We start from the raw sequence: 12543 nt of genomic DNA on the forward strand, positions 1-12543 counted from the left end.
GGCTGCAGGTGGGGGGCTGCAGGCAGGGGGCCTGCAGGCGGAGGGGGGGCTGCAGGCGGGGAAGGAATTCCTGGTACTTACTAAATAAAAATGACAAAACAACAACAACAAAAATCCTGAGCTGGTGAAGGCACAGTTGAGCCAGCTTCAAGGGTGTGAGAGCAAGAGAGCTGGCCTAGCCCCTCCCAAGCTCTAGCACTTGGGAGAGTGGTCCCTGCACTTGACTAGGCAGCCTAAGGAGCTGGCTCTGGAGGTGTGGGTGCTGATGAACCCACCCTGAGGGCAGGGGAACAGCAGAGCTGACTCTGCCACCTTCCTATGGCAGCTTTGGGTGGCATAGCTAGAGCAGTGCTGGAGAACTTGCCCTGGTGGTTTGGATAGGGAGAGCCAGCTCAGCTATCACCCAGGCCCAGACCCAGGCCTCTGAATTGGCCCACTCCAAAATCTACATCTGTAAATGGTTGGGATTCATGAAAGGGCCAGACCTGCTGTCCCAAAGCTTCAGGATCTCCATGACACAGGGATAACTAGGAGTCCCGATGAGGATCCAGTATTGATGGTGTCATAGAAGCCTTAGATCTCAGAACCAGACCAATGACTCATTGCAATGAACATTTGCAAGTGAAGATGTGTGGGCAGAGGGATATAATGTGGGACACAGTGTGACACACTACAGCTTCCATGATGAGATGTCTTCAATACTTTGTTTTTGGTGTGTGTTGTATTTTGCAGGGAGGCTGCAAGGGCAGAGGGTGGATATGAGGGGACAGGGAAGAGTGGCTCTGGGGTGCATGATGGAAAACTCTAAAAGAATCAATAAAAAGTTTTTTAAAAAAATCCAGAGCAACAGAGAATTAACATCATACTTACTTGTAGAAGACTGAGAGCTTCTCCATGGATGAGACCCGTAAACCCACAGTGCTGCTTTCACCACTCTTCAATATTGTGGGAAGGGTTTTAGTCAGAACACAGTTAGGCAAGATGATGCAGTGAAAGGCAGCCAAGCTTGGAAAGAGTAACCTATCGTGATGGCTGATTGTATCAGTCAGCCTGACTGAAGTAAGGGATGTCAGATAGTTGGTAACACGTCGTTTTTGGGTATGTTTGTGGGAGAGAGGAGCATTTGGCCTGGTGGACTTAGTGAAGGTCATGTTCACAGAGGAGAGTGGGTACCCTGCATTCCACTGATGGCCTGAACCTAGCAACATGGCACAGGGTGATTGCGCTCTTGTGTGCTGGGATATTTGCCTTCTCCTGCCCTTGGCTATAAGCTCATTAGTTCTGAGGCCTTTGGGCTATTGACTTGAAGCAAGTAGATCCTCTCCTTCCTCCCTGACCTCTAGTTTCAGCCTTCAGACTCAGTTGAATTACTGCTCTGGCTCTTCTGGTTCTCCAACTTAGGAAGCATTATACGTCTTAAAGATTTATCTTTTCAATTGTGTATGTGTGTGTGGGGGAGGGGGAAGATGTATAGAGCTATGTGCACATGAAAACAGGTGTCCACAGACAAATGAATCATATTCCTCGGCTCATAGAGTTACAGGGGGTTGTAAGCCACTTAGCATGGGTTCTGGGAACCAAACCCGTGTCCTTTGGAAGAGCAATAACTGTTCTTAACTGTTGGGCCATCTCTCTAGCACCCATTGTGCAACTCTGTATGCTCAGTATTACATGGATCAATTCCTATAATAAATGTTGGTTTTCCCTGGAGGATCCTAAGAGGCTTGTAATATAGAAACCATAAAGAACTTAGAAAATTATATTAAAACTAAGCAATGAACACAGCAAGACTGCAGGATATGCAGAAGTAGTTACATTCCTATAAACTAGCAATGAACAATCCAATAGTGAAATTAAGAATGTTCCCTTATTCAAGACAGGATACATTGTTAGAGAAAAATGTAGTCAAGGAAGTACATGACTTATATACTGAAATACCATAAAAAATGATGAAGCAGTGGTCAGTCCAGAAAGAAAACCAATGTAATTCCCTTAAATAAGTCTACTATACTGAGAGTCCTGAGGTAGAAGGGAAAGCATTAGACAGAAATAATATGCTATATAGATATGTAGATATGATGTGGCCTTAAAACAGCCTTCTTCTTTGCGCCAAATCATTAATCATTGACCAGTAGCCCAGACAGAAGAATGGCTGACCTTTATCACCTTCTAGGGTGGTGGGAAGTTCGCGTGGAGGAGCCGTGGACCATAAGTTAAGAGTTGCAGCACAGACTGCTTAACAAAACATTGTTGAAAGAAATTAAAGACATTGAAATACTTATTATTAAGATAGCCATGATCCCAAAATTATTCTATAGATATAATGTAGTCCATCTGAAATTCCAGCTTAGACAGGCTGACCCTAAAATTCCTATGAAAATTTCAAAACTTACTACCGTGCTACAATAATTTTTTAAAGATCTATTTTGTTTTATGCATATAGGTATTTTTCTTCCATGCATAGATACATGCACCACATGCATGTCTGGTGTCAGTGAATCCTCTGGAACTGGAGTTACATACAGACAGTTGTGAGCTGCTTTGTGGGTGCTGGGAATTGAATCCAGTGCTCCTAACTGATGAGCCACTTCTCCAGCCCCTACAGTGCTACTGTGTTAAGGACTGTACGGGAGTGAGAAGCCCATAAACGTTCATTGAGAACAGATGGTCCTTTAACAACTGGTGCTGAGTCAACGTGGAGTAAGGTGGACTTGGATCCTTACTTTCCACCTCATTAAAAAAAAAATCATATACAAAAGATGCAGATGTTAGCTATGAAACTGCGGATGGTAAGAAGGAAACTTGCTGCAAATTCGTGTAGTTTAAGATTTGACATCAAAGGAACCAAAGTGAAACTAAGTGAGTTAGACATCATCAAAATTTAATTTCTTGTTTGTTTCCTAAGACAAGCCCTTGCTGTCCTGGAACTTTGTATGTAGACCAAACTGTCTTCAAACTCAGAGATCCTCCTACCTCTGGGATTAAAGGTGGAACACCACATTCAGCAAATCTTTAAAAAAAAAAAGAAAAAACAAAAAGTACTGCAGAGAACATGAGCACAGTGCTAGGAGCTTTCTGACTATGAGTGCAGTGTGAGAGGAACTGTGAGGGAGTAGTCAGGCCTGACCACATGAGGGCAGTGTTGGGAACGCTCTGGTGGCCTCCAGGGCTGGTGCAGGTGAGATGGAGTCACTGTGGCCAAGCTCGCATAACAGAGAAATACATCACCAAGCCACAGAAAGTGCACTTGTTCCAGCCAGATAAACAAGCTGAGTGTTTGGAAATCCAATCACCAGGGATCCCTACAACGATAAAGAATGGAAGGAACAATGCACTGGCCACACTCATGACCCTCATCTGTGAGCTGTGAAAAAGAAGTGATCTGAGGAGTACCGCTCTGCTTCTGTAGAAAAAGCCACTGTTAGACACAACCCTACCCCATTTTCCACCAGCACTGAAAACTGTGAGCCTGTGATTGGGCTGGCACTCTTCAGGACTGACCATTCCTTCCAGGTCACTGTGTCCCTGACTGATGGAGGTAACTTCATTTTCACCATGAAGTGTATGTCACTGAGAGATTAAAACACCAGCAGATACTGGTGCTAAAGAGACTGTCCCATGAACAGAAAATTTTTATACTAAGGACCAGAGAAAGCACAACACACACACAGAGACACACACACAGAGACACACACACACAGACACACACACAGACACACACACAGACACACAGAGACACACACACACAGACACACACACATACACACACAGACACGCACACAGAGAGACACACACACACAGACACACACACAGAGGGACACACAGACACACACAGACACACACACACACACACAGACACACACACACACACACTGTCCTGACCCACTACTGCTGCTGGTAGCAGGAGAGCAGAGGTCTGGGAGGAGTGCTTGGGTTACATCTTTTGATATTCTAAGTGGAAGCTGTTTTAGTATCTGGAACAATTTATTAGAAAGTCCTCACTCCGACCTGGGTTCTGTAATGTAGAGCTTCCATTCATTAAAATTGACGCCTTTAATCCCAACACTTAGTAGGCAGAGGCAGGCTGCTCTCTATGAGTTCAAGTTCAGTGATTTCCAGGCCAGCTAAGGGTTATATGATGAGACTCTGTGTCAAATAGTAAATGAATAAATAAATAAATATTGCCTAGAAGAAAAGAAAAGAAGCTGGGCGGTGGTGGTGCACACCTTTAAACCCAGCACTTGGGAGGCAGAGGCAGGCGGATTTCTGAGTTCAAGGCCAGCCTGGTCTACAGAGTGAGTTCCAGGACAGGCTATACAGAGAAAACCTGTCTTGAAAAAAAACAAACAAAACAAAAAACCTTCTCAAAACAAACAAACAAACACCTTCTCACTTTTTGCTACTGTCTTAACTAAAACATGATTGAACAGATTTCATTTTATTTTCAGAGTCAAGTAGTTACACTCAAGAGCATCTCCCACATGACAGCGACTAGAGAGCATGCCCAGTGCAGCCTGTGAATGCTGGCCCCATCCCCCAGCAAATCTGAAGACATTGCTAGTGGTACTTTGTGAGACTGACTATAGAAAAACATGTTTATGAAGTCTTTCTTAGGCCCATATCATAGGTAAAGTCCTTTCCCTTCCCCAAGAAGATGATTCTCAAATGCATCAACTTCATTCCTCAGCTGTCTCCAAAAGAACCATGTAAGGTTGTCTTTTTTGTTCTTAACAGACAAGCCACGGCAAAAATATGTGAGAAGGTGACTGTAGAAAAGATTCCTTCACATGTCGCTTCCCCAAATCCAACAGTTTTTATTTGTTTAGTTTTAAATAATTTTTGGTTAGCATACAAAGAAAGGGGTTTTCTTGTGACATCACACACACACACACACACACACACACACACACACACACACACACACTTCTTTCTCATATCATCCACTGCCCTCTTCCACCCTCCCTTCTCTTCCTGCTGGTCCCCTTCCCTACCTCAAATAGTTCCTTCTGCTTCATGATATATAGTTCCATCACCCTCTGTCGTTCCTCCTCCTCCTTAGATATCCTCTCCTTTCATACTGTCTCACTTTCATGGTGTGTGTGTGTGTGTGTACATGCACATATGTGTGTGTATTTTAGTATGCATTATTGAAAATAGTGCATAAGAAAATGCACTGCCTTCCTAAGTTTGGCTCATTTCATTTAACATAATGGTCCCCGGTTCCATCCATTTTCCTTAGAAAGTCATAATTTCATTTTTCTTTAAGCTAAATCAAATTCCCCTATATAGACATACTGCATTCCTTTATTCATTTGCCTGTTAATGAACATCTAGGCTGGATTCATTTCCTGGCTATCGTAAATCAAGCAGCAACAAACATAGATGTATAAAAATCTTTGTGGGTTTGTGGACTTACAGCCCTTCAGGTATACACCAGAGGTGGTATAGCCGGGCCACACTCAAGTTTTAGATTAAACTTTTAAAATACTTATTTTATTTGATTATAAGAATGTTTTGCCTGCATGTATGTTTGTGCCCCACATGTGTGCCTGGTGTCCTTAGAGCTCAGGAGAGGGCATGGGATCTCCTGAAACTGTACTTATGAATGGTTGTAAGTCATCATGTGGGTTCTGAGAATCAAACCCAAGTCCTCTGTAAGAGCAAGTGCGTGTGACCATGAAGCCATGCACCAGTCTGCATCCCTACCAGCAGTATATAAAGGTTTATTTTTCCCTACATATGTCCAGCATTTGTTGTCTTTTTTTTTTTTCTCCAGTTTTTCTATGTAGCCCTGTCTATCCTAGAACTCACTCTGTAGACCAGGTTGGCCTTGAACTCCTAGAGATCCTCCTGCCTCTGCCTTCTGTGTGATGGAACTAAAGGTGTGTGCCACCACTTCTTGGTCACAGTGCAGTTTTTAATCCACGTACAGACATGAGAGAAAATAGACTCCCATCTCAGAAAGGGCTTTAGGCTCCTGCCAGGCTCAGGTTGGGCTGACTTTTCTGGAATTTAGAGCTGGGAGGAGACGGAGATCAAGCTAACACAGTGTGTTTTTGTTGGCAGCGGTCCTGTACATCAGAAGGCTGACTGGGGCAGCATCCATGCGAAGATATGCCAGCTTCTAATTCCCCTGCGCACCACCATGCCCTTCTACAACTCAGAGGAAGAGAGGCAGCATGGCCTGCAGCAGCTGCAGATGCGACAGGCAAGTCCTATAGCTGGGAATGGTGAGGGCTGGGCCTTAGTCTTTATGCTCCCAATCTCAATGCCAGTCATTGGGTCATTTCCCATGGTTTCTCTGAACACCCACTGGACTGGTTTGCATGGGTGGCCATAAGATGGGGTGGTACAAACAACGGACATTCATTTTCTCAATACTGCTGGAGATTGACAGTCCAAGTTGAGGTTTGCACCTTTCCCTTCCCCTCTCATTCCATCCCTCCTTGTCCTTCCCTGCCCTCCCTCCTTGTCCTTCCCTGCCCTCCCTCCTTGTCCTCCCCTAGCCCTGTACATCTTTGGGTACACACGTGTGCTTGAGTTGCAGGTGGATGCCAGAAGACAACCTCAGGCGTTTTTCTTCAGGAGCTATTTACCTTGGTTTTGACTTTGTTTTTTTAAAACAGGGTCTCTGACAGGGCTGGGTTTTACCAAGCAGGTTAGCCTAGCTGGACAGTGAGTCTATGGCTGCCCCCTCAGTGCTGGGAGAGCAAGTGTGCCCACCATGCCTAGTTTTTTTTTTTACATGGTTTCTGTGTATCGAACTTGTTATGTGTAGTTTTAAAAAGCCAAGCTGCCACTTTTGCCCAGAAGCTGCTATGCTACAGCACCCCACCCCCACCACACCTCCTACCTCCTCTGGATGATGGATGGCTACCTTCTTGATGAGTCTTCATTGGGTCCTCCATTTGTACACATCACTGGTATCTCTGTGCCTGTCCAGTTTCTTTTTATAAAGGTAGCAGTCAGGGCTTATAGGATGGTTCAATGGGGAAGAGTTTGCTGCTGAGCCTGACAGCCTGAATTTGATCCCCAGAACCCACATGATAAAGGAGAGAACTGACTTCCAGATGTCCTCTGACCTCTACACATGCATTGTGGCATACATGGACACACACAAAATGTAATTAAGATGCCAAACAGGCTAAAATAGAGTCTATATGAGTGGATCCATTTTAACTTAACCACCTCTTTGGGTGGCATTTTACCCAAATTACCATCATATTCAGTGGGATTATGGGTTAAAGCTTCAGCACATGGCTGTTTTCGAGGCATGGTTCAATACATAGAATCTATGTGTCAAATACTGTGATAAGACTGTAGAGGAATTTTAATCCAGTAAGATGGCTGCTCTGACAGGGATCACATCCAAAGATGTGATCTGTCTAGAATGCAGACATGCTACACACCTTTAATTCCTCTGGCTGGAATATAGACATACCTTTAGTTCATACCTTTGATCCGTCTGGCTGGAATATAAACCTACTTTTAGTATACACCTTTAATCCCAAACAATGTTGTCTAATTGAGGGGCAGACAAAGTGATGAATCAGAGAAAGATTTGACAGAATGAGCCAGAGATAGGATCTGTCCAACTCTCAGGAGAACAGATAGGAGAGGTTTAAGAGTAGGGAGGGAGTTCAGTTCGGTCAGGTCAGTTTGGAGCAGTTAGTTTGGTGCAATTCAGAAGTAGTCTCTTCCAAGGAGATCAATTCAGTCAAAAGAAAAGAGAAGCCATCAGTCAGCTTGGAGAGGCATTTGAGCCAGAACAGTTGAGTTGAACCAGCCAGCCAGAGTTCAGAAAGAGCTAGAAAAAGTAAGTTTATTCAGCAGTAAGTCTCAGAGACTGGAACATTCTAGGCCTAGGTTAGCAGACAGAGGCTGGACGCTGAAGACTTCAAGCCCTGGCTTGCAGATTAGCTTGTACAGAGGCTAGAAGCATCCAGGTTTAAGCCTAGGGATAGATAGAAACATTCTGGACTCCACCTAAACCGTGTATTCATAAAGCTTGGCTATGGCTCTCAGCTCATCACTTTCTCTGAGGAAATAAAAGCCACCCCTTTGGCATACCTCTGTCTCCAAAAATATTTACATCATGATTCATAACAGTAGTAAAATTACAGTTATAAAGTAGCAATGAAAGTAATTTTATGGTTGGGGGTTCACCATAACATGAACTGTATTAAAGAAATATTAAACTGTATAAAAGAAATATTAAAGGTTGGGGGTTACAGAATTAGGAAGGTTGAGAACTACTGTCATAATAAGATATTTAAGATATAAGTGAGTAAAAAAGAATATATTAGGGTTTAAGGTCATTGTCTTGTGCCATCTATAGCTTTGCTAAATTAAAGTTTTATTAAAATTAGGCTGGGATGTACATAAGTTGGTATGGGCTTGGCTAGCAGGCATCAAACCCTAGGTTTGAGCTTTGGTATCACATAAAAGTGGGTGCTGGCACATGTTCACCAAGTTTGAGGGTATCCTGGACTACATAAGACTCTGTCTTTAAAGAGTAAAGAAATATAATAATGAAAAGAACTAAAGGATTGATGTGTACTGTTGAGCTGAGAGCTCGTGTCCAACACTCCTGTCTGCTAAGTTTTGGACTATAATGAAAAATGTCTGTCCCTGGACCTTGGCCTCACTGTCCCAAGTTTGCATTTTTATCCACCTGCCCCTGAAGCTCATGTCCATGTAGTACAGGCAGGCTCACAGTCCCTTCAGCCAGGCATTGGCTGTACCTGCAGATGTTTCCACCTTTCCACTTTTTTACCTTGTCTCAGAGTGCCTATTTCTGCCTTCCATAGAAGCACTTGATTGAGTTCTGCTACACTGTTGCCCAGAAATATCTCTTTGAAGGAAGACATGAAGATGCCGTCCCTGCAGCTTTGCACTCCCTTCGCTTCCGCATGAACGTGCATGGCCTGAGCTCAGTTGAGCTTGTGCCTGCTTACCTGCTCCTGGCTGAGGCCAGCCTTGGTGAGTGGAACCGACTTTAGGTCCCTGGAGACCGCTGAAGTGTTGTATTGATTCTTGACAGGGACAAGACAACCTTTGTGGAAGAGGAGGGTTAGGATGAAGGTTGGCATAGGGGCATGAAAGCTATGGCCGCAGCAGACAGAAATCCACACAAGCTGGGCCTGGTGTCATTCACCTGCACTGGAGGGGTCGAGGCAGGAGGCCACCCTTCTCTACACAGGGAGCTCTAGGACAGCTAGGACTACATAGAGAGACTCTGTTACAAACAAAACAAACAACTAAAAGAAATCCACTCAAGCTGGCCTGGGCAAAGGGAATATATCAATTAGGTTGTTGGAGTGTCCTATGGAGGTTATAGGAAATTGGCTGGGCTCTCAGTCTTTTTCCTGTGCCCCTTCTTTTCCCTCTCCTTTTTAAAGGATGCTTTATAAAATTTAGGCTGACCTCAAACTCACTAGGTAGCTTAAGGGGTGACTTTGAACTTCTGATCCTCCTGCCTCCACCACTCTTCCTTCCAGTGGTGAGATTTCAGGCCAAAACGATATTCCCAAGACATGAGTTGTTGGAGACTGAACCCAGGTCTTCATACATGGTAGGCCAACACTCTTACCAATTCAGTTACACCCCAACCCTCTCTCTTGTCTCTGCTCCTCTGTATGTATCTACTTCGGTGTACCTATCTGTAGACTAAATTTTAACATCCTCTCCTCACTGAAGGAGACAGTTATCCTCAGATATCAGATCTTGTTACATCTGCATGTCCTCATTCAAGTTGAGAAGCAGAAATGGCTTAGCATCTGATTTCCATTACAAATTCCCAGAAGACAGAATTTTGTTAACCTAGTTGTAATGTAGCATCTACCCTTGTTCCCTGGGGTCAAAGTCATAGTTCAGAAACGGGAACCCACCACCTTGAGAGTAAGAGCACATGCTTAGCAGGTACCTGCCTGATGGCTGCTACAGATGAGCATTCTGAGAAGGATGTATATGCTTGAGCATCTACAGCATTTTAGGCAACATATGCATCTGCCATCATTTTGAATATCATTCTTCAGGCTAGAACTATAGCTCAGCAGCAAAGCACATTACCTAGAATATGTAGAGTCCTGGGTTCAAGTCCCAGCTTTGAAAATAAAAAATGAGGTCAAGCTGTTGTTAGTATAGTATCAGTGCCCCATCCAATCCTTACTGTGGAATGCAGAAGGGTCCCTATGTCTGGAACTCTATAGTGTACATTTCCCATCAAACTCCCCCTTTGTAAGCACAGTGAAGCCTTCGATTCAGGCTTCTCCAAAAATATGTTTATAGCCCCCAAAGTTACAGTATCAAAAAGAGTCACAACTCAGAAACACATTTCCTCTCTTGCTGCCATTTGTTAAATCTTCTCTCTGAAATAGTGTTTCAGCTTTCCCTTGGCTCTTTTGACTTTTAGAGATCATTGGCCAATTTCAAAAATATACATTATTCTACGTAGCTGGGTGTTTCACCTGCAGGTATGTTTGTCTATCACCCATATTCCTAGTACCTGAGAAAGCCAGAAGAGGGCACAAGATCCCTTGGAATTAGAGTTACAGACAGCCAGGTGGGTGCTGGGAATTGAAACTTTTGTACTCTTAATTGCCAAGCCAACTCTTCAGCCTTGCCAATCATTAGATAACGCATCCCAGTTGGGTTTATCTGATGTTTCCTTGTTGGGTGACAGAGTGTTCTTAACCCATGCTATCAACTGACACATTTTTCCCATTACTGATGTTAACCCATAGACAACACTGATCAGAAGGAATTAGATGGGAAATCCTGAAGTAAGGTGTAGAGTAGAGGCAGGAAGGTAGGAGTTCAAGGCCATCCTTAGCTGCAGCATCTAGATGCCATGCAGCTGAGCTCTGTTTAAAGGTCACAGTTGGTTTATTTGCAGTTCTAGAACCAGGCAGCGTATCCTTCTACCAAGTACACCAAGTAGGAGATGTGCTTCCAAACTCTTACCATCTCACTGTTACTACAGTGGTGCCGCCCGGCTTCTCTGTGATGACTCACGCTAATTCTAGTTTTGTTTTATGAGGTAGTACTTTGGAGCTGTGTAAACATCCTTTTTTTTTTTAATCCAAACTCAATATATTCATTCATTTATAGCCATTTATCATGACCCCTGGTTCCCTGATTTAGTCACTGGTTTTAAACCCACTAAGTTAGTACTCTTCATGTGTTTGAACTATCTCTGATGTGACCACGAAAGCTGGCTTTTTAATCTCTTTTCTCTTTGAAACATCTCCCCCGCCCCTTTTTTTTTTGAGTGCCTGCTTTCTCAAACAGTATCTACTAGAACACCAAAAGCTGTTCTCTGGACTCACTCACTGCTATGGGGTCTTCCCTGTGCCAGAGCTAATGAGTATACAGAATTAAGGGATGGATATGTAAACACAATACTGTGTTGTGTGTCTACACATGCCACATCCATGTTAGACACAAATAATCTAAGCATCACACAAAAGAAGCCCGTGAACAAGGTGATTTTGGGTGTCCAAGACCCAAACCTGTCAAGCAGACACACAGAGACAGGGGGTCACTTGGGTTGCATTTTAGCCCAGGTGCTGCTTCTTTTCCTCACTGGCTGGGATCTGACTTCACGCTCTGCTGCAATTGGCTAGTTTGGAAAGGAAATGAAAGAGAGTGGGAAGGAGCAGGCCATTTAAATCAACTAAGTTTCAAGAATACAGCAGGGCTTTTGTGTAAACAAATATTTAACTGGCTAGAGGATCTAAGCATTTCCATAAAAGTTTTTACAGGGTGGGGGAGATAAAAAAATAAAAAGACTTGAGTTCTTTTTCATAAACAAAAGTTTTATAGTGCTTTACAGAAAAAAAAATATTTCTCACAATATGACATGGGTGTGTGCGCAGCAAGCACCTTATCTTCAGTCCACTCCTCTGACAGGGAGGGTGCTGGCTCCCACAACCACTGACGCGTTTGTATATATAATGGGCTCCTGGAACCTGAACTAGTCCTTTTTCTCCAGGCTAAGAGCTACCCTCAAAGATGCAACCCCCCTTGCCTGTGTGAGCGCTGCCTTCTCCCATGGGGCTGATTCCAGCATGGATCTTGTCCTTGGACATTTGGTTCTGGCTCCCAGGAGTGCCTGCCTTCCTCACCTAGCTGAGGTCTGACACCCCATTCTAGGCCAGGAAGTGCAGCCCAGACTCTGCACATCCTGACACTGACTGCGGAGCCTTGAAAAAAGTCATTTAAGCCAAAGTCCCAGCATCGGCCACCTGCCTGCTAACTGCTCTCTCCTAGGCTGTCTTCCGTCTCGTCTCCACAGAGCAATGTGATCCCACGGCACGTCCAAAAGGACACATTCCTACAGTCTGAGGTCCCGAATGCCATCTCTCTCTTGCTGTTTTCTTTCTTCTAGTTAAGGATACCTTCTCTCAAGTCCTGGAGGAGACTCTTTCTTCCTTTCCACCTAGTAATTCCTTGTTGTCTCTCAGATCTCAGATCAAGGTTTCTAGTCTTTGGTCTGGAAGCCTTTCCCTGTCTCCAAAGACTAGGTTGGGTCTTTTTTTT

The 12543-nt window shown here is 44.0% G+C and overlaps 1 protein-coding gene across 3 annotated transcripts in view; it reads left to right on the forward strand.

Moving 5' to 3' along the window:
* Positions 1-12543, forward strand: part of Zmynd12 (zinc finger MYND-type containing 12) — a 31593-nt gene that overhangs the window by 5462 nt on the left and 13588 nt on the right. For 2 of the 3 annotated variants that reach the window (XM_031376887.1, XM_031376888.1), the window contains exons 2-3: positions 6067-6208; positions 8811-8982. In XM_031376887.1, the coding sequence (XP_031232747.1) occupies positions 6067-6208; positions 8811-8982 (314 nt within the window). Of the gene's footprint in view, positions 1-6066; positions 6209-8810; positions 8983-12543 lie in introns of those variants that run through there. The other variant, XM_031376889.1, reaches the window with a different exon arrangement.

This window comes from Mastomys coucha, unplaced genomic scaffold, assembly GCF_008632895.1.
Source record: "Mastomys coucha isolate ucsf_1 unplaced genomic scaffold, UCSF_Mcou_1 pScaffold18, whole genome shotgun sequence".
Lineage (NCBI taxonomy): Eukaryota > Metazoa > Chordata > Mammalia > Rodentia > Muridae > Mastomys > Mastomys coucha.